At 46.3% G+C, this 21,712-nt stretch overlaps 1 protein-coding gene across 1 annotated transcript; it reads left to right on the top strand.

Moving 5' to 3' along the window:
• The first annotated feature begins 490 nt into the window (after positions 1-490).
• On the top strand, positions 491-21,364 carry LOC142465633 (uncharacterized). Its single transcript, XM_075569751.1, has 6 exons — positions 491-607; positions 5,612-6,038; positions 11,161-11,347; positions 14,644-14,672; positions 19,550-19,712; positions 20,109-21,364. The coding sequence occupies exons 2-6, from the start codon at positions 5,690-5,692 to the stop codon at positions 20,242-20,244; spliced, it is 864 nt and encodes a 287-aa protein (XP_075425866.1). The 5' UTR covers positions 491-607; positions 5,612-5,689; the 3' UTR covers positions 20,245-21,364.
• The last annotated feature ends 348 nt before the right edge of the window (positions 21,365-21,712 follow it).

Here is a 21,712-nt window from a genome sequence, read left to right as displayed (position 1 = left end):
TGCCCATCCTCACACTACTTATAGGGGGTAGCAGTCTGCCTCCCTGCCTTTCCTCATTTCTCCCGCACTGCTTTCTAGGAGTTGTAGTCTTTTCTCCCTCCTATTTGATTGGTTTCTATGAGCTACGGACTCCATCTCCCGGCAGGCCTCTCGGCCACACTGGCTACTGGGAGTTGCAGTCTCTTCCCCAGTGCTTTTCATAGCTGTGGGAGCCGTGACTCCCGGCAGCATATCTTGCGCAGTGTATGCAGGGATTTGTAGTCTTTTTCCCCTCCCTTTACATTGATGACCAATGCAGCATGAACTCCTTCTCCAGGTAACCTCGCGGCCCTGCTATGCTCTCCGTGGCATGACCTCCCTCGCAGTATGCACCGGGAGTTGTAGTCTTTCTCGCATTACTTTACAGTGTTTTCAATGAGAGCCCGGACTTCATCTCCCAGCAAGTATCGCGGTCCTGCTTTCCTCGCACTGCATGCCGGAAATTGAAGTCATTCTCTCAACAATTTACAGTGTTGCCTATGTGAGTCCGGACTACATCTCCCGGCGGCCTCGCTGTGCTCTATGAGTCTCTGCTTCCCACATGCTCAGTAGCTACTGATCTTCCCAGGTAGGATTACAAAACATTACATTTATTTGTTAGTAAATGTAGCTTTTCTAACTCGTCTCCCCATCCGTGATCGTCCCTGGGCCAGCATTCACTCTGGGCACTTTAAAAATGGCGGCCACCATTTCCATAATATATTCCTCTTTGGGGAGGGGGGGTAATTTTACCCAAATCTGATTATATGCAGCTATATCCCCCTCTTTCTTAACAACTGAATAACCCATTTGCATGTATTTATGTTGGGCGCTTTAAATATGGCTGCCACACCATTGTTTCATAATTCATGGAATTATCAAACCATTTATTTTTTTCCTTCAGCCCCCCCCCCCGCCCGCCCTTTTCTATTAATATATTGGTTGTCACTTTAAAACTGGCAGCTGCATGCTTAGTCAGTCAACAGTTTGACAGTTGTATTTATTTGCGTTACACATTTTCAGCTGTTTTCACATATTCTTCTCTGTTTCTAACCCAGACTCCCCCCTCCTGGCCACTGCAATCTCTCTGTCAAAGGAATAACTGCGGGCGATTCAAATATGGCTGCCATGCTGCAGTGCAATTTCCTTCAACACATTTTTTTGTTTTCATTTTGACATATTGGCCCATTTTTTACATACCTGATCCTTTCCCTCTGATAACACTATTACTATGGCCTTCACCACTAGTTTCCATTCAGTTGTATCATTATATTAAAACATTGTTTCTTTTAAGCAAAATTATTAACATTTTGTTTGCCCCGACTGAGCAATACTGGTCCTTTTAATGATTTTTCTTAGTGTGTGTGTGTGTGTGTGTACACGTGCGCAGCACTGTGTGTTTGTATGTATGCAGCACTGTGTGTACGTGCGCAGCACTGTGTGTCTGTGTGTATGTGCGCAGCACTGTGTGTGATTGTGTGTATGTGCGCAGCACTGTGTGTGACTGTGTGTACGTGCGCAGCACTGTGTGTACGTGCGCAGCACTGTGTGTCTGTGTACGTGCGCAGCACTGTGTGTGTCTGTGTGTACGTGCGCAGCACTGTGTGTCTGTGTGTACGTGCGCAGCACTGTGTGTGTCTGTGTGTACGTGCGCAGCACTGTGTGTCTGTGCAGCACTGTGTGTTTGTGTGTGTATGTGTGCAGCACTGTGTATGTGTCTGTGTGTACGTGCGCAGCACTGTGTGTTTGTATGTGCGCAGCACTGTGTGTGTACGTGCGCAGCACTGTGTGTGTGTGTGTGTGCAGCACTGTGTGTTTGTGTACGTGCGCATCACTGTGTGTTTGTGTACGTGCGCAGCACTGTTTGTGTACGTGCGCAGCACTGTGTTTGTGTACGTGCGCAGCACTGTTTGTGTACGTGCGCAGCACTGTGCTTGTGTACGTGCGCAGCACTGTGTTTGTGTACGTGCGCAGCACTGTGTTTGTGTACGTGCGCAGCACTGTGTTTGTGTACGTGCGCAGCACTGTGTTTGTGTACGTGCGCAGCACTGTTTGTGTACGTGCGCAGCACTGTGTTTGTGTGTGTGTGCGCAGCACTGTGTTTGTGTACGTGCGCAGCACTGTGTTTGTGTGTGTGTGCGCAGCACTGTGTTTGTGTACGTGCGCAGCACTGTGTTTGTGTACGTGCGCAGCACTGTGTTTGTGTACGTGCGCAGCACTGTGTTTGTGTACGTGCGCAGCCCTGTGTGTGTGTGTGTGTGTGTGTGTGTGTGTGTGCAGCACTGTGTATGTGTGTTTGTGTACGTGCGCAGCACTGTGTTTGTCTGTGTGTACGTGCGCAGCACTGTGTGTGTCTGTGTGTACGTGCGCAGCACTGTGTGTGTCTGTGTGTACGTGCGCAGCACTGTGTGTGTCTGTGTGTACGTGCGCAGCACTGTGTGTGTCTGTGTGCAGCACTGTGTGTTTGTGTACGTGTACAGCACTGTGTGTGTGTGTACGTGCGCAGCACTGTGTGTGTGTACGTACGCAGCACTTTGTGTGTGTGTGCAGCACTGTGTGTTTGTGTGTGTACGTGTGCAGCACTGTGTGTGTATGTTCGTGTGCAGCACTGTGTGTACGTGTGCAGCAGTGTGTGTGTGTGCATGCGCAGCATTGTGTGTTTGTGTGTGTGTGTGCAGCACTGTGTGTGTACATCTGCAGCACTGTGTGTCTGTGTGTACGTGCGCAGCACTGTGTATGTGCAGCAATGCGTTTGTGTGTACGTGTGCTACGTGTGCAGCACTGTGTGTGTACGTGTGTGTACAGCACTGTGTGTGTGTGTACGTGTGCAGCACTGTGTGTGTACGTATGCAGCACTGTGTGTGTACGTATGCAGCACTGTGTGTGTACGTGTGCAGCACTGTGTACGTGTGCAGCACTGTGTACGTGTGCAGCACTGTGTACGTGTGCAGCACTGTGTACGTGTGCAGCACTGTGTGTGTACGTGTGCAGCACTGTGTGTGTACGTGTGCAGCACTGTGTGTGTACGTGTGCAGCACTGTGTGTGTACGTGTGCAGCACTGTGTGTGTATACGTGTGCAGCACTGTGTGTGTGTGTACGTGTGCAGCACTTTGTGTGTATGTGTGTGTGTGTACGTGTGCAGCACTGTGTGTGTGTGTACATGCGCAATACTGTGTGTGTGTACATGCGCAGCACTGTGTGTGTAAATGTGCAGCACTGTGTGTGTGTGTGTGTGTGTACGTGTGCAGCACTGTGTGTGTGTACTTGTGCAGCACTGTGTACGTGTGTATGTGTGCGGCACCGTCTGTATGTGTGCAGCACAGTGTGTGTGTATGCGTGACTGTGTTTATGTGGGCAGTATAGTGTGTGTGTATGTGTGCAGCACTGTGTGTGTGTGTCACTATTTATCATTGTTTGTGTGTATCAATGTTTATCATTGTGTGTGTGCATCACTGTGCTTCACTGTTTATCACTGTGTGTGTGTTTCACTGTTTATTACTGTGTGTGTCTGTTTATCACTGTGTGTGTGTGTGTGTGTGTGTGTCACTGTTTATCACTGTGTGTGTGTGTGTGTGTCACTGTTTATCACTGTGTGTGTCGCTGTTTATCACTGTGTGTGTCACTGTTTATCACTGTGTGTGTGTGTGTGTGTCACTGTTTATCACTGTGTGTGTGTGTGTGTCACTGTTTATCACTGTGTGTGTGTGTCACTGTTTATCACTGTGTGTGTGTGTGTGTGTGTGTCACTGTTTATCACTGTGTGTGTCACTGTTTATCACTGTGTATGTGTGTGTCACTGTTTCACTGTGTGTGTCACTGTTTATCACTTTGTGTGTGTCACTGTTTATCACTGTGTGTGTCACTGTTTATCACTGTGTGTGTGTCACTGGTTATCACTGTGTGTGTGTCACTGTTTATCACTGTGTGTGTGTCACTGTTTATCACTGTGTGTGTGTGTCAATGTTTATCAATGTGTGTGTGTGTCACTGTTTATCACTGTGTGTGTGTGTGTCACTGTTTATCACTGTGTGTGTCACTGTTTATCACTGTGTGTGTCACTGTTTATCACTGTGTGTGTGTGTCACTGTTTATCACTGTGTGTGTGTGTGTGTGTCACTGTTTATCACTGTGCGTGTGTGTGTGTGTCAGTGTTTATCACTGTGTGTGTGTGTCTGTGTCACTGTTTATCACTGCGTGTGTCACTGTTTATCACTGTGTGTGTGTGTGTGTGTCACTGTTTATCACTGTGCGTGTGTGTGTGTCAGTGTTTATCACTGTGTGTGTGTGTGTGTGTCACTGTTTATCACTGCGTGTGTCACTGTTTATCACTGTGTGTGTGTGTGTCACTGTTTATCACTGCGTGTGTCACTGTTTATCACTGTGTGTGTGTGTGTCACTGTTTATCACTGTGTGTGTGTGTCACTGTTTATCACTGTGTGTGTGTGTCACTGTTTATCACTGTGTGTCACTGTTTATCACTGTGCGTGTGTGTGTGTCAGCGTTTATCACTGTGTGTGTGTGTCACTGTTTATTACTGTGTGTGTGTGTGTGTGTGTGTCACTGTTTATTACTGTGTGTGTGTGTGTGTGTGTGTCACTGTTTATAATTGTGTGTGTGTCACTGTTTATCACTGTGTGTGTGTCACTGTTTATCATTGTGTGTGTGTCACTGTTTATCACTGTGTGTGTGTCACTGTTTATCACTGCGTATGTGTTTGTCACTGTTTATCACTGTGTGTGTGTGAGTGTCACTGTTTATCACTGTGTGTGTGTCACTGTTTATCACTGTGTGTGTGTGTCACTGTTTATCACTGTGTGTGTGTGTGTGTGTGTGTGTGTGTATGTGTGTCACTGTTTATCACTGTGTGTGTCACTGTTTATCACTGTGTGTGTGTGTGTCACTGTTTATCACTGTGTGTGTGTGTCACTGTTTATCACTGTGTGTGCGTGAGTGTCACTGTTTATCACTGTGTGTGTGTGTCACTGTTTATCACTGTGTGTGTGTGTGTGTGTGTGTGTGTGTGTGTGTCACTGTTTATCACTGTGTGTGTCACTGTTTATCACTGTGTGTGTGTGTGTGTGTGTCACTGTTTATCACTCTGTGTGTCACTGTTTATCACTGTGTGTGTGTGTGTGTGTGTGTGTCACTGTTTATCACTGTGTGTGTGTGTCACTGTTTCTCACTGTGTGTGTGTGTCACTGTTTCTCACTGTGTGTGTGTGTGTGTGTGTGTGTGTGTGTGTGTGTGTGTGTGTGTGTGTGTGTGTGTGTGTCACTGTTTATCACTGTGTGTGTGTGTGTCACTGTTTATCACTGTGTGTGTCACTGTTTATCACTGTGTGTGTGTCACTGTTTATCACTGTGTGTGTGTGTGTGTGTGTCACTGTTTATCACTGTGTGTGTGTGTGTGTCACTGTTTATAACTGTGTGTGTGTGTGTCACTGTTTATCACTGTGTGTGTGTGTGTCACTGTTTATCACTGTGTGTGTGTCACTGTTTATCACTGTGTGTGTGTCACTGTGTGTGTGTGTGTGTGTGTGTGTCACTGTTTATCATTGCTTATAACACTAATTCTCCCTCTATTTACTTCCAGTGTTCCTGGGGGCGGGGCCTGATTGACACCTTAATCCAGCCCCATAGCAGATAAAGCTCCTCCCCTGAGGGAGAGGTGATGTCATTGGCTGATGGAGCTGGAGCAGAGGAACCAGGCACCCCTGGGAGAGGAGGGGCTCCGGGGCAGGAAGGGGCGGGATGGAAGGAAGGGGCGGGGCGGCAGCGGCGCATGGGCAGGGAGAAGAGAAAGTGGAGGCGGAAGACGATGCCCGGGAGGCGGCCAGTGAGCGTACGGGCGGCAGCAGCAGCGGAGGCCGCTAAGAAGAGGCGGGAGGAGGCAGGGCTTGTTGCAACACCGCTTTACAAGGTGAAAGGGGGTGAAGCTGTCAAGCAAGAGGAGGGGACTGAAAAGCAAGATGTGAGAGGGGAAGGAGCCATGATGGAGAAGGAAGTACCCAAGGCACAAGGTGAGAGTCGGGTTTGTAGGAAGGGTGGGGGAGAGCGGCCACAAGAAGGAGAGGGTCATGGGGGAAGTAAGGAGAGGGACTACAGGAAGTAGGGTAATGGCCACAGGAAGTAGGGTGAGGGCCTGTAGGAAGTAGGGTGAGGGCCTGCAGGCAGTACGGTGAGGGCCACAGGAAGTAGGGTGAGGGAACCAGAAAATAGGAGGTGGGCCACAGGAAGTAGGGTGAAGGAACCAAGAAGTAGGGTGAGGGAACCAGGAAGTGGTTAGGAGGACTAATCTACAAAGTATAAATTGGGATGGTGCTTTTGCAGGGAAAATGTGCAAGATAAATGGGCAGTCTTTAAAACATTGTTAGAAAAGCACACTTATCAGTGGGTAATAAATATAAAAGAATTAAGTCTAAACCAATATGGCTAAATAAACAGGTAGGGGAGGAAATGGACAAGAAGAGGAAGGTGTTAAGATTCTTTAAGTCAGAAGGGACAGAGACATCGTATCAGAATTATAAGGAATGTAACAAAAATTGCAAAAGGGCAATCAAATTAGCAAAAATGGATAATGAAAAAAGGATTGCAATAGAAAGTAAGATCAACCCTAAAATGTTCTTTAAGTACCTTTAATTACAAAAAAAAAACAGAAAAGAAAATATAGGACCCTTTCAGTGTGAGATGGGCAGGCAGATTATTGGAGATAAGGAAAAAGCTGAGGTATTAAACAAATTCTTTGCCTCTGTATTTACCAGGGAAGAATCAATTGCAATAGTAGTGCTGCAAGAGGAAGCCACAACCTCCATATTAATGAACAATTGGTTAACTGAGGAAGAAGTTTATAGGTAGCTTGAAAAAATTTAAGTAAATAAGGCACCTGGCCCCGATGGCATACATCCAAGAGTTCTCAAGGAGTTAAGTTCAGTAATAGCCAAACCATTACATTTAATATTCAAGGACTCCATTTCCATAGGCTCAGTAGCACAAAATTTGGGTAAAGCAGATGTGGTGCCTATTTTTAAAAAAGGAGCAAGATAACAACCGGGAAATTACAAACCTGTAAGCCTGACTTCATTAGTGGGGAAGCTACTTGAAGGTTTAGTACGGGATAATATTCAGGAATACCTAATGGAAAACAAAATTATTAGTAATAGTCAGCATGGATTTATGAAGGATAGGTCATGCCAAACTAATCTTACTAGTTTCTTTGATGATGTAAGTAGGAATGTAGACCAGGGTAATGCAGTTGATGTGGTCTACTTGGATTTTGCAAAGGCTTTTGATTCAGTTTCACATTCAGTTTTGTACAAAATAAAGAAAATTGGACTCGGTAAAAATATTTGCACCTGGATTGAAAACTGTTTGAAGGATAGACAGAGGGTTGTCATAAATGGAACTTTTTAGGTTGGCTAAAGTTGTGAGTGGAGTACCTCAGGGATCGGTACTGGGACCCCTGCTTTTTTATTTGTTTATTAATGGCCTTGAGGTTGGCATTGAGAGCAAAGTCTCCATCTTTGCTGATGATACTAAATTGTGTAAGGTAATAGAATCAGAGCAGGACGTAATTTATCTCCAGAAGGACTTGGATAGACTGGAAACTTGGATTGATGTTTAATACAGATAAATGTACGGTTATGCATTTGGGGTACAAGAATAAGCAGGCGACTTGCAAATTAAATGAGGACAAATTGGGGGATCCTTGATGGAGAAGGATTTAGGAGTGCTTGTAGACATTAGGCTTAGCAATAGTGCCCAAAGTCATGCAGTAGCTGCAAAGGCAAACAAAATCTTATCTTGCATTAAACGGGCAATGGATGGAAGGTAAGAAAACATAATTATGCCCCTTTATAAATCATTACTAAGACTACACCTTGAATATGGAGTACAATTTTGGGCACCACTCCTTAGAGAAGACATTATGGAACTAGAGAGAGTGCAGAGAAGAGCCACCAAATTAATAAAGGGGATGGATAATCTAACTTATGAGGAGGTTAGCTAAATTAGATTTATTTACATTAGAAAAGAGGCGTCTAAGAGGGGATATGATAACTATATACAAATATATTCAGGGACAGTACAAGGAGCTTTCAAAAGAACTATTCATCCCACGGGCAGTACAATGGATTCGGGGTCATCCCATAAGGTTGGAGGAAAGGAAATTTCACCAGCAACAAAGAAAAGGGTTCTTTACAGTAAGGGCAGTTACAATGTGGAATTCATTACCCAGGGAGACTGTGATGGCAGATACAATAGATATGTGCAAAAAAAGGTTGTGCATATTTTTAGAAAGTAAAGATATACCAAATAAGTAAACATGGGAAGGATGTTGATCGAGGGAGTAATCTGATTGCCAATATTTGGAGTCAGGAAGGAATTTATTTTTCCCCTTATGAGATATCATTGGATAATGTGTTACTGGGGTGTTTGTTTGCTTTCCTCTGGATCAATAAGTACGGATATTGGATAAAGTATCTGTTGTCTAAATGTAGCATAGGTTGAACTTGATGGGCGTATGTCCTTTCTTTTCAACCTCATTTATGTAACTATGTAAGCAAGGAGAGTGGTTACAGTAATTAGGGAGAGGATGGATACCACAGGAAGTGGGGTATATGGCCACAAGAATTGAAGGAGAGAGGCTGATGGAAGGCGAGAGAGGACACAGGAATTGGGGTGAGGAAGTGCAGGATGTAACGAGGGGCCACAAATTATGAGCAAAGGGTTACAGGAAATAAGGAGTATGTTCCATAGGAAATAGGGTGGGGCCACCAGATGTAGAGGAGGGACCACAACCAGTTGTGTTACAGCAAGTAATTGGAAGGAACCCACAGGATGTAGGGGAAGAGGGGCGTCCCATGTGGTAAGGATTGAGTCATGTGCAAGACTCCCTGTCACGGTAGACCAGGTCTTTTAACTCCATTTATATTTAAGGGATCAATGACAGGGCAAAACAAGACAGTGAAATAAAATGAGGTTTATTTTGGATAGACCTCGGAAACACAAGAATACAAAAATATACACACTTACGGGGTTCTGGGAAATTAGATCTACCTTTCCTAGGTACAGGGACCCACTTCAAATGGGTTTATGCTGTCCGCTTCTCTGCTTCAGGATATCAGAGTGCTGCACACAGCAGCCACTCTGACATGTACCTCCAGCTGGTCACAGTCCAACTCCACACTCCTTACCAGAGTGTCTCTCAGATGGTTTCCACACTCCTTCCCAGAGATGGACTTCAGGTGGACTGATCAGCAGTGTTCCTTATATACCTCATGGTGGCTATCCTTTAACATTGTGCAAGGCAGCCAGCCAAGAGAAACAGTGTCTGGGGCTCAGACCTGGTAACTGATTCAATTAACTAGTCCCCTCCCTTTGTTCTGATCATATCTTTTCTATAGAACAGTTCAGCTAAAATGGATTGCTTAATCTTTCTCCATAGAAATGACCGGCACATAACTTAATTGACATTCTTGCATGTTAATTCCATCACCAGACAATTCAGGTATCTAATCTGGGAGGAATTGCTAACACAGGCATAAATACAGACATAATGTAATTATGTAAAACACTGGACATAGAATTACAGCTAGCCCAAATCACATCACAGAACAATGTTGATTCACTGGGGGATTGCATTTACAGGGAATAAAGAATACAAGCTTTGAAATACATTCCCTGCTCTCCCCCAGATATTAAATTACATTTAGCTGAAATAAGCCTTACATAGCTGGCCAAGTTACATGGATTTATGGGATAAATAGCTGGGATTTCTCTTTATTAGGTCCCCCAGCTACCCCTACCGTCACACTCCCCTCTTATCCCATGAAACACCGGCCCTATAAAATCTATGTTAACAGGGACTCGTGTATGGGCCCCCTTGTTATCTCATTGGACTGTAACCCTACAGAAAACCTTTATCCTAATATCAGGGTAAGTGTATTTTATGACATATGGGTCATTGCACATGAGATTACAGTATGTTACACGGTATTGATCACGTCTGTAGGACACGTGTGTATGATGCCACCACCTGCCACAGAAGACGTTGTAGGTTATAGATTGAAATGGTCTGTTAGGGTTTTACAGGTTAATGGTGTTACAGTCCTAGTAAGAGGGCTAGGGGAGGGTTTCATTCCCTCAGATCTAGAACTTTTGCTCCTTCTTATCTCACGCGACTGTAACCTCATCAGAATAAACCGCATTCAAATACTTGTGCTATTAGGAGAGTTGGGGGATGGCATAAAAGTTCAGATCAGGGGGGCGCAACTCCGGTCCTCAAGACTCACCCCCAACAGGTCCGGTTTTCAGGATATCCCTGCTTCAGCACAGATGGCTCAAACAGAGGCTCAGTAGAAGACTGAGCCTCTGAGCCACCCGTGCTGAAGCTAGGAATGATTGAGCCACCTGTGCTGAAGCAGGGATATCCGGAAACCTGACCTGTTGGGCGGGGCTTGAGGACTGGAGCTGAGCCCCCTGGCTGAGAAATTGGGTTTGTTGTTGGCTATTATAAGCTATTTATCACCCTCACCTTTAGGACACTTGTGTATGATGCCTCTTGCCTCTTAACACCCGGACAGAAGTGTGGGTGTTCATTATAGCGCGTTTGTATGCGTTATTAGGGTTACGGTTTTATTTGGTATGATGGTTATTTGTGTCCCTGCCTTTAGGAGTCCTGTACGAGGCCCTCCTTTTACCCTATAACAATCAAATCCTATCAAATCTAAGTTAATATGAGACAATGTCTGTTTTACTTAAAGGGTCTCTGAATTTATTGCAGTCAGTCTTAGGCCTGTAATATAGTGCGCCACGTGACGCTGTGAGCCAATCACAGTGCGGCCTAACGCTGTGACATCAGAGCCACGCCTCCTAGCCGCGCGCATCACTGCTTGCCCTATAGACACTAAACGCGTGCGCCACTCGCACCAGTGAGTACTAATTACAAGCCTTATGGGGTAAGAGGGGCTCCTCTAAGACTTATGTACAGGGAACCTCCACCCCCTTACTCTATAAGACTCTTGCCCTATAAAACCCTAAGTTAATAGGGGAGAATGTGTGTTACTTATAGGGATTTTGAATGTAATGGGTTTCTTCAGTCTTCTCGGGTAAGAGTGAGGTCACAGGTATCTTCTCCTTCCACAGTCATGCTCAAGTTACCCATAAAACGTGGCAGGGGTCGGCCACGGCTCTACACAACAGGGAAGAGGAGCAAACCAAAAGATCACCGCATCAACATAGGGAGGGGCTTCCATGAGTGGATGGCACTAAAAGAAGACCGGGGCTTCTCCACCAACGAGAAGATGGCCTTCTTCCTGCTCAACATCCATCGGTAATGAGTTTTCCCTCTCATGGGGCGTGGAGAAGATATTTAATGTAGGGACAACTGAGTTATGGTATTAACAAAAGGTACTTCAATGCAGACACATAGTTTGGAGGGCTGGATAACTTCTTAGAGAAGTTTGGAGGATAAAATAAGTTATTAGAGATGTGGGAAGGTGAAGAGAAGATGTTTATGGAGTCAGAACATCTTGTTCATGGGGCTGTAGGGTAGGGTGAAATTGTAGGGTTTTCAATGTAGAAAGATCCCAGTAGTTGGTTTTCAAGATGGGGAGAAGTTATGGCAGAGTATTAAAGATATTTACTGGGTTTTATATTAGGGAGGACTTTAGTTATGAGATTGATTAATGGAATCTAAATGTGGAGAATTTCAATTTAATGGGTTTAGAAGTCAAGATAATTTCTTAGAGATGTTTAAATACCAGAAGGAGTTACTAGGTACAGTATGTGTGAACGGAAAGAGAATATGTTTATAGAGCTAGGAGATCTTATGAATGGTGTTTCGTTGTGAGTATAAGTTGTTACTGGGGTATTTAATGGAGCTTCAACATAGAAAGAACCGAATCGGACATGATTGCCGGGTGTAAATCATGGTACACTTGAGAATGTAAAATAAATAAGGGTTTCCAATGTGGAAAGGTTCTATTTATGGATATTTGAGGTCAGCCAAATTTCATAAAGCTGTTTGAAGGACAGTAGTAGTTTGAGATTTGTGAAGGTGGAGAGAAGATGTATATGGGGTCAGAGATCTTAATAGGTTTCTAGGGTAGGGTTCAGTTTTAGGGTTTTCAATACAGAATGAGCCCAGTAGTAGGATTTCAAGAAGGAGAGAAACTATTTACACAGTTACATAGTTACATAGTAGATGAGGTTGAAAAAATAAATTCGTCCATCAAGTTCAACCTCTATTCTAAATTTAGACGACAGATACTTTATTCTATATCCGTACTTACAGTATATTAATCCAGGGGAAGGCAAACAAAAAACTCCCTGTGACACATTATCCAATGATATCTCATAAGGGAAAATAAATTCCTTCCTGACTCCAAGAATTGGCAATCGGATTACTCCCTGGATCAACATCCTTCCCATGTATACGTATTTTGTATATCCCTGTATACCTTTACTTTCTAAAAAGATGTTCAACTTTTTTTTGGACAAATCTATTGTATCTGCCATCACAGTCTCCGTGGGTAATGAATTCCACATTTTATGTGGTATTACTAATGCATTGTAAAGGGGCATAATTATGTTTACTTCCCTTCCATCCATTGCCCGTTTAATGCAAGATAAGCCTTTGCCTCAGATTTATTAGATATACACTCGCGATTCGTGCATTAACCATGGATTGGGACAAGAAACTGTATGTACAGTAATCCTTTTCATCTATGATACACATGTCCCATAAACTTCTTGTAGCCAGCCAATCTGACCTTTATATACTGTACAACAGCAAGCTCTAAGTATATGTGCAACCTCCGATTCCCTCCTCTATCTACACCACAAGTGGTTCCCGCATATTTAAGGACCGCTGTGAGTGGTTGATCTAATATATAACAGTCATCCACTGCTATTGTTAGGATCCTGAGTATACACTCAACTCAGCATTAGATCCACTGTGCGTTTTGTATGTCGTTTTAACACCCAGTATTTTAGTATGTTGTATCTAATAAACAATTTTAATACTATAATTTTTCAATCAGAGTGTGAGCTTGAGTGCTTTATTTGGGTTACTGTTCCCCATATTATTATAATCTGAATCTACCCAAGAGCACCGCCCACATATTAGAATTGGCAAAAGTGGGGGCTCTCCCTAGCTCTACAATTTAGTGTCATCAACAAAGATGGAGACTTTGCTCTTGATGCCAACCTCAAGGTCATTAATAAACAAGTAAAAAAGTAGAGGGGTCCCAGTACCGATCCCTGAGATACTCCACTCACGACTTTAGCTCAAAGTTCCATTTATGACAACCCTCTATTGTCTATCCTTCAACCAGTTTTCAATCCAGGTGCAAATATTTTTAATGCGTTTAATTTGCTTTATTTTTGGAGAAGAGAAAGGCGAGGAGGAGATGTTTTAAGGGATTTTAATTTAGGGAGGACTTTGTTATAGGATTTTATTGATTCCAAAGTAGAGGTGTTCCTTTTATCTGATTTGAAGCTCAGGAAAACATATTTGAGAAGTTTGAGAGTTGTGACGGTGGAGATGATATTTCTCGGGAGGTGAAGGTGGAGATGATATTTATGGGGTTGGGAGGTGAAGGTGGAAATGATATTTATGGGGTCGGGAGGTGAAGGTGGAGATGATATTTATGGGGTTGGGAGGGGAAGGTGGAAATGATATTTATGGGGTCGGGAGGTGAAGGTGGAGATGATATTTATGGGGTTGGGAGGTGAAGGTGGAGATGATATTTATGGGGTCGGGAGGTGAAGGTGGAAATGATATTTATGGGGTCGGGAGGTGAAGGTGGAGATGATATTTATGGGGTCGGGAGGTGAAGGTGGAGATGATATTTATGGGGTCAGGAGGTGAAGGTGGAAATTATATTTATGGGTCGGGAGGTGAAGGTTGAGATGATATTTATGGGGTCGGGAGGTGAAGGTGGAGATGATATTTATGGGGTCGGGAGGTGAAGGTTGAGATGATATTTATGGGGTCGGGAGGTGAAGGTTGAGATGATATTTATGGGGTCGGGAGGTGAAGGTGGAGATGATATTTATGGGGTCGGGAGGTGAAGGTGGGAATGATATTTATGGGGTCGAGAGGTGAAGGTAGAGATGATATTTATGGGGTCGGGAGGTGAAGGTGGAGATGATATTTATGGGGTCGGGAGGTCTTATTTGGGTGTAAGGGTAAGTAGAAGTAGTTAATAGTTTAATTACTGGGGCTTTAGCGTATAAAGAAACCGATAATAGAATTTCACGGTGGAGAGATGCTTTTTGAGAAGATTTAATATTTATTTGGGGCTAACTTAATTATGGGTTTATTAATGGAATTTCAATGTGTGGAAATGTAATATAATATCAATTGTTAGTCCAAATAAAAAAGGCATCACCTAATACTGAAGTACTCAATGTGTGGGGAAAATGTTTATGGGAATTTAAAAGTTGACTTTATGGACATAATAACATTTCAGGGGAGGTTTAACGGTGAGAAAATAAGATTTTTTTTTTACTGTCTTTATAGTGGACATTTTATTGTCATTTTAATCAATTTCGAGAATTAGATAATTTCACAATATTTTTATTGAAAATCTCTAACAAATTCTCCTTTTTTTTCTGCTCCAGAGCGTACAAGAAAATGATTTATCATGATGGTAAATATTGTATAATCATATCTCTCTGCTTAGGGCTGTCTCCTTACTCTCCTTATATCTCCTCGGGGATGTCTCATTCCAAACCCTATATCTCTGCTCTGTCTCTGTTCAGGACTGTCTCCTTTCAGTCCATATATATGCGTGCGCGCTCTCTCTCCATGTGCTCTCTGCACGCTCTCTCTCTCTCTGCACGGTCTCTCTCTCTCTGCGCGCTCTCTCTCTTTGCGCTCTCTCTCTCTCTCTCTGCGCGCTCTCTCTCTCTGCGCGCGCTCTCTCTCTGCGCGCGCTCTCTCTCTCTGCGCGCGCTCTCTCTCTCTGCGCGCGCTCTCTCTCTCTGCGCGCGCTCTCTCTCTCTGCGCGCCCTCTCTCTCTCTGCGCGCGCTCTCTCTCTCTGCGCGCGCTCTCTCTCTCTGCGCGCGCTCTCTCTCTCTGCGCGCGCTCTCTCTCTCTGCGCGCGCTCTCTCTCTCTGCGCGCGCTCTCTCTCTCTGCGCGCGCTCTCTCTGCGCGCGCTCTCTCTGCGCGCGCTCTCTCTCTGCGCGCGCGCTCTCTCTCTGCGCGCGCTCTCTCTCTCTCTGCGCGTGCTCTCTCTCTCTGCGCGTGCTCTCTCTCTCTGCGCGCGCTCTCTCTCTCTGCGCGCTCTCTCTCTCCGCGCGCTCTCTGCGCACTCTCTCTCTCTTTTTGCATTGCTCTCTCTCGCTGCCTCTTTTTTGTTCTTTTATCTCCATTTAACCAATTCCGTGTATTACTAAGATTTGCGGGATTAGTATAAAACTTTGCTATTGCTGCTGATTTATTAGTTTACGACTTCTGCTCTTAATTGGAACAGTCCTAACTACTCAACTATCTGATAACTCTAACCATGAATGTGAAATCATAACCAATATATAATATTAGGACTAATCCTAAATACTTTAAACCTAACCAGAGACTTGTATTCATTTTTGCCAACTCATAACTACAATATAACCACAATAGTGTCGAAAACTAGTATTTACTCTTAACAATGACCTCCAGCTAATTCTAGCTTTGAATCTCAACCACAACTAATGACACTTTAATCACCTGGTAATCGTAACGGCTATCGGAAACTGCTAGTGTAATCCAACTTCTAACAATTGTTGCCATCTGCTAACCTTAACCAAGTGTAGTTAACCTTAACCAGGTACTTGTAACAATTTATCAACTGCTAACCTTAACCAATGTCTAATCAATCATAGCAAATTACTTGTGACAACAGTTAGTAACTACTAATATTAACCACTATTTTATGATAACCAAGTACTACTAACAATTGTTTTTAACTACTAACTTTTAACTAAAGTGTAACCTTAACCGATTACCTTTTATTACTCTTACCATTTCCCATTCTTAGCTAATATCTAAACTTAACCAATAACTGTATCTCTAAAAGCTGTTGCCTAATCATAACTGGGCACCTATCTAGTTTAACCTTAACTAATTACGTGCATCTAAATTTAACGAGTTACTTCCGGCAGCTGTTCCTAACGACTAACTCTTCTAGCCAGTTGAATTCGATTTATCGTCATTAAACCCATAACCTGACCTTTAACCTGTAATGCTTAGCAGTGCGTGTAATGCAAGATCTGACCTTTAACCTGAACTGCTTACCCTTGAACTTTAACCCTTAATGTAACCTTTATACCTAGCAAAACTAAATGTAAACATCTAACTTTGTCTGTATCCTCTCACTCCAAATATAACCTTTACCCTTAGCACTGCCACCTGACCTTAACCGTGACCTGTAACCTTAGCCCTCTGTTATCCCATATATCAGGCCTGCACAACTCGTAAAGCGAGAAGGGCCGAACTGCTCCAAGGAAAAAAAAATTGGGCCGCACGGGTAAAATCATCATCATCATCATCCTCATATCTCCCCCAGAACCCCTCACTATCAACCTTTGCGATACTCCCCATCTATCTCTCAGACCCCATCTCCCCCTCACCCACACACATAATACACCCTCTCCACATCAAACACACAATACCCCCCTGCACACCACACACATCCCACCCCCCTGCACCTCACATCCTTCTCCCCCCTGCACCTCACACCACTCTCCCCCCTGCACCTCACACCACTCTCCCCCCTGCACCTCACACCACTCTCCCCCCCTGCACCTCACACCACTCTCCCCCCTGCACCTCACACCACTCTCCCCCCTGCACCTCACACCACTCTCCCCCCCTGCACCTCACACCACTCTCCCCCCCTGCACCTCACACCACTCTCCCCCCCTGCACCACACACCACTCTCCCCCCCTGCACCACACACCACTCTCCCCCCCTGCACCACACACCACTCTCCCCCCCTGCACCACACACCACTCTCCCCCCTGCACCACACACCACTCTCCCCCCCTGCACCTCACACCACTCTCCCCCCCTGCACCTCACACCACTCTCCCCCCCTGCACCTCACACCACTCTCCCCCCCTGCACCTCACACCACTCTCCCCCCCTGCACCTCACACCACTCTCCCCCCCTGCACCTCACACCACTCTCCCCCCCTGCACCTCACACCACTCTCCCCCCCTGCACCTCACATCAACCCCCCCCCCTGCACCTCACATCACTCTCTCCCCCTGCACCTCACACCACTCTCTCCCCTTGCACCTCACATCACTCTCTCCCCTTGCACCTCACATCACTCTCTCCCTTTGCACCTCACATCACTCTCTCCCTTTGCACCTCACATCACTCTCTCCCCTTGCACCTCACATCACTCTCTCCCCTTGCACCTCACATCACTCTCCCCCCCTGCACCTCACATCACTCTCCCCCTGCACCTCACATCACTCTCCCCCCCTGCACCTCAGATCACTCTCTCCCCTTGCACCTCACACCACTCTCTCCCCCTGCACCTCCAATCACCCCTGCACCTCATCCCCTGCACCTCACATCACCCCTCCTGCACATCACCTCTCCCCTCCTGCACATCACATCCCCTGCACCTCACCCCCCTGCACCTCCAATCACCCCCCTGCACCTCAAATCACACCCCTGCACCTCAAATCACCCCTGCACCTCACCTCCCCCCTCCTGCACATCACATCCCCTGCACCTCACCCCTTGCACCTCCAATCACCCCCCTGCACCTCCAATCACCCCCCTGCACCTCCAATCACCCCTGCACCTCACCCCCTGCACCTCACCTCCCCCCTCCTGCACATCACATCCCCTGCACCTCACCCCCTGCACCTCCTATCATCCCCTGCACCTCCAATCACCCCTGCACCTCATCCCCTGCACCTCCTATCATCCCCTGCACCTCCCATCACCCCTGCACCTCCCATCACCCCTGCACCTCACATCACCCCTGCACCTCACATCACCCCTGCACCTCACATCACCCCTGCACCTCACATCACCCCCTGCACCTCACATCACTCCTCCTGCACATCACCCCCCCTCCTGCACATCACATCCCCTGCACCTCACCCCCCTGCATCTCCAATCACCCCTGCACCTCCAATCACCCCCCTGCACCTCCAATCACCCCCCTGCACCTCCAATCACCCCCCTGCACCTCCAATTACCCCTGCACCTCCAATCACCCCCCTGCACCTCCAATCACCCCTGCACCTCCAATCACCCCTGCACCTCCAATCACCCCTGCACCTCCAATCACCCCTGCACCTCCAATCACCCCTGCACCTCCAATCACCCCTGCACCTCACATCACTCCTCCTGCACATCACCCCCCCCCTCCTGCACATCACCCCCCCTCCTGCACATCACCCCCCCTCCTGCACATCACCCCCCCTCCTGCACATCACATCCCCTGCACCTCACCCCCCTGCACCTCCAATCACCCCTGCACCTCACCCCCTGCACCTCACATCACCCCTCCTGCACATCACCCCCCCTCCTGCACATCACATCCCCTGCACCTCAACCCCCTGCACCTCCAATCACTCCCTGCACCTCCAATCACCCCCCTGCACCTCCAATCACCCCCCTGCACCTCCAATCAACTCCTGCACCGCCAATCACCCCCCTGCACCTCCAATCACCCTGCACCTCACCCCCTGCACCTCACATCACTCCTCCTGCACATCACCCCCCCTCCTGCACATCACATCCCCTGCACCTCACCCCCCTGCACCTCCAATCACCCCTGCACCTCACATCACCCCTCCTGCACATCACCCCCCCCTCCTGCACATCACATTCCCTGCACCTCACCCCCCTGCACCTCCAATCACCCCCTGCACCTCCAATCACCCCCCTGCTCCTCCAATCACCCCCCTGCACCTCCAATCACCCCCCTGCACCTCCAATCACCCCTGCACCTCCAATCCCCCCTGCACATCACCCCCCCCCCCTCCTGCACATCACATCCCCTGCACCTCCAATCACCCCCCTGCACCTCCAATCACCCCTGCACCTCACATCACCCCTCTGCACCTCACCTCAATGAACCTCACCTCACCTCACCCCCCTGCACATATCCAAGTTCGGATCAGGGGGGGGGAGCGGCCGCAGAAGAGCTCAGCTGGCTGTGACTTCCCCCTCCGTCCCACGTTGCGAGCGGGAGGTGGGGGTGGTGGGAGGGAGCAAGGAGCGGGAGCGGGCCCTGCGGATGCGCGCCGGGACCACGGGAAATCGCCGCCATTTTGTTTTTTTCAAAGTTTTTTTTTTCAAAGTTTTTTTTTTTTAAAGTTTTTTTTTTTTTCAAAGTTTTTTTTGTTTTTTTTAAATCTCATCGAGGGCCACACAGAGAGGCCAGGCGGGCCGCATGCGGCCCGCGGGCCGCGTGTTGTGCAGCCCTGCCATATATCTTTGATCTATGAAGTTGAACCCTTATATGACCTAACATTTTCTCACACACTTTTTTTTTCTGACCCCCAAAGAGGAGGATCCTTCAAAGTTTTCGGCGACCCCCACAGAGTTCATCTCATCCAGCGGGACGTATATTCCTGGTCCCAATCCCGCACCCCAGCCAGCACCCAACCCCGTCATCCCAGCTCCACCCCCTCCTCAAGAGGAGCGAATCATCCTCGACGAAACCTCGGGGTAATTAGGCGTTAATCGTAAAATCCCATTACAGGGTCGAGTTAATGCAGGTGAAGTGCTGTCAGTGTCACTGTACTCTCATTAGGAATTGATAAATAAGGTGACCTAATGACAGGGATGTTTTTAATGGGTTAAAGGGTCAGTCCCACGTAGGAGCAAAGTGACCTAATGACAGTGACGTGTTTAATGGGTTAAAGGGTCAGTCCCACGTAGGAGCAAAGTGACCTAATGACAGTGATGTGTTTAATGGGTTAAAGGGTCAGTCCCACGTAGGAGAAAAGTGACCTAATGACAGGGACGTGGTTACTATTATGAGAATGATTATTATAAGTAATCTTCTTTAGATTGTTGCTTGTTAACTTTTTGTATATAACTTTGAGTTTTTGATCATTTCAGGGAATTCCGTAAAGAAACGGAAGATATAAAGGAGGAGGAGGCGGCATCAGACCAGGGGGCCGCTGTAGAGAAAGATCATTTATATTTCAAGACCCCCATCCCTCCGTATCTTTACAAACAAACCAGGACATTATGAGACCTTCGAAAGAATATACATTTTTTTTATCATTTTGTTTTCTAAAATATTCTTTTTTGGGGGTGGGGCGGTTAGTGTGTTTGATTGTAAATAACAAATAAAATATGTGTGTGTATATATATATATATATATATATATCTGTGTGTGTGTAAGTGGGTGATTGTGTGTATGTACACCGTAGATGTGCTTATCGCTGTGTATGAAGGTGTGTGTCAATTTGTGGGTGTGTATGTGTGTAAATATGTGTTTGTTAGTTTGTGCGTGTGTGCGTGTGTAAAAGGGGGATTGTACCGCACACTACACTGTAATTGGGAAAACCTTTGAGTCCCATTGGGAGAAAGGGGCTATGTGAAATAGTTATTATTATTATCCTAATAAAGTTTATAGGGTATATTTAGGTTTGTAAGAGGGTTATATTCAACATAACTGCTGTGTGCAATATGGGGGACCGATGTGTATTAGAGGTTAAACCAGATATTTCCAAGGAAGATCCCATATGGATTCAAGTGATATGTCTAAGGGGCTGACCCTATTAAAATGTAGGGGTTTAATAAGTTTTATAGATATGATTCTGATTTTTAGAAGGTGATCCTACTAATATCTATGACCTGATTATGTATAAGTGGTTGATACTATTCAATGTATGACACATCTATAGATAGAGGATCGATCCTACGTTAGCTATGGAATGTCGTTGACTTTTTATAATACCATTAGTTTTTTTTTTTTTTCAAGAAATAAATTCTGTATTAAATTGTATTTATAGTTGAAACAAATGTATGAATGACACTGTTTTATTCCCCCCTTATTTGAGTTGATTAATTTGCACTTCTTGGGAAATTGTATTAAAAATCTACAGTATCCTTTGTTCATTATACGTGTGTAGATACGTCTCATCATTATAGAGTTCAGCGTGGTCATTATCTGTGTATAATAAACATAGATGCTAGCAACAGCACTCCAAATTCAAGTTAAAAACAGACTTTAAGGTCCATGGATGGGGTATACCGGGGTGGCTCAACACCAGTCCTCAAGACCCCCCAATAGGGCAGGTTTTTAGGCTATCCCTGCTTCCGCACAGTTGGCTGTCTTTGAGCCACTGATTAGCCACCTGTGCTGACCTGTTTGGGAGCGGCCGGACTGTGCTAACCTGTTTGGGGGGGGCGCCCGGACTGTGCTGACCTGTTTGGGAGGGCGGCCGGACTGTGCTGACCTGTTTGGGGGGGCGGCCGGACTGTGCTGACCTGTTTGGGAGCGGCCGGACTGTGCTAACCTGTTTGGGGGGGGCGCCCGGATTGTGCTGACCTGTTTGGGCGGGCGCCCGGACTGTGCTGACCTGTTTCGGGGGGGCGCCCGGACTGTGCTGACCTGTTGTGGGGGGCGCCCGGACTGTGCTGACCTGTTTGGGGGGCACCCGGATTGTGCTGACCTGTTTGGGGGGGCGTCCGGCGTTGAGAAGCCCCGGTGT

The sequence above is a fragment of the Ascaphus truei genome, chromosome 14, assembly GCF_040206685.1.
Source record: "Ascaphus truei isolate aAscTru1 chromosome 14, aAscTru1.hap1, whole genome shotgun sequence".
NCBI lineage: Eukaryota > Metazoa > Chordata > Amphibia > Anura > Ascaphidae > Ascaphus > Ascaphus truei.
The sequence above is the reverse complement of the archived record's forward strand: the minus strand, read 5'-3'. Positions and strand labels throughout refer to the sequence as shown.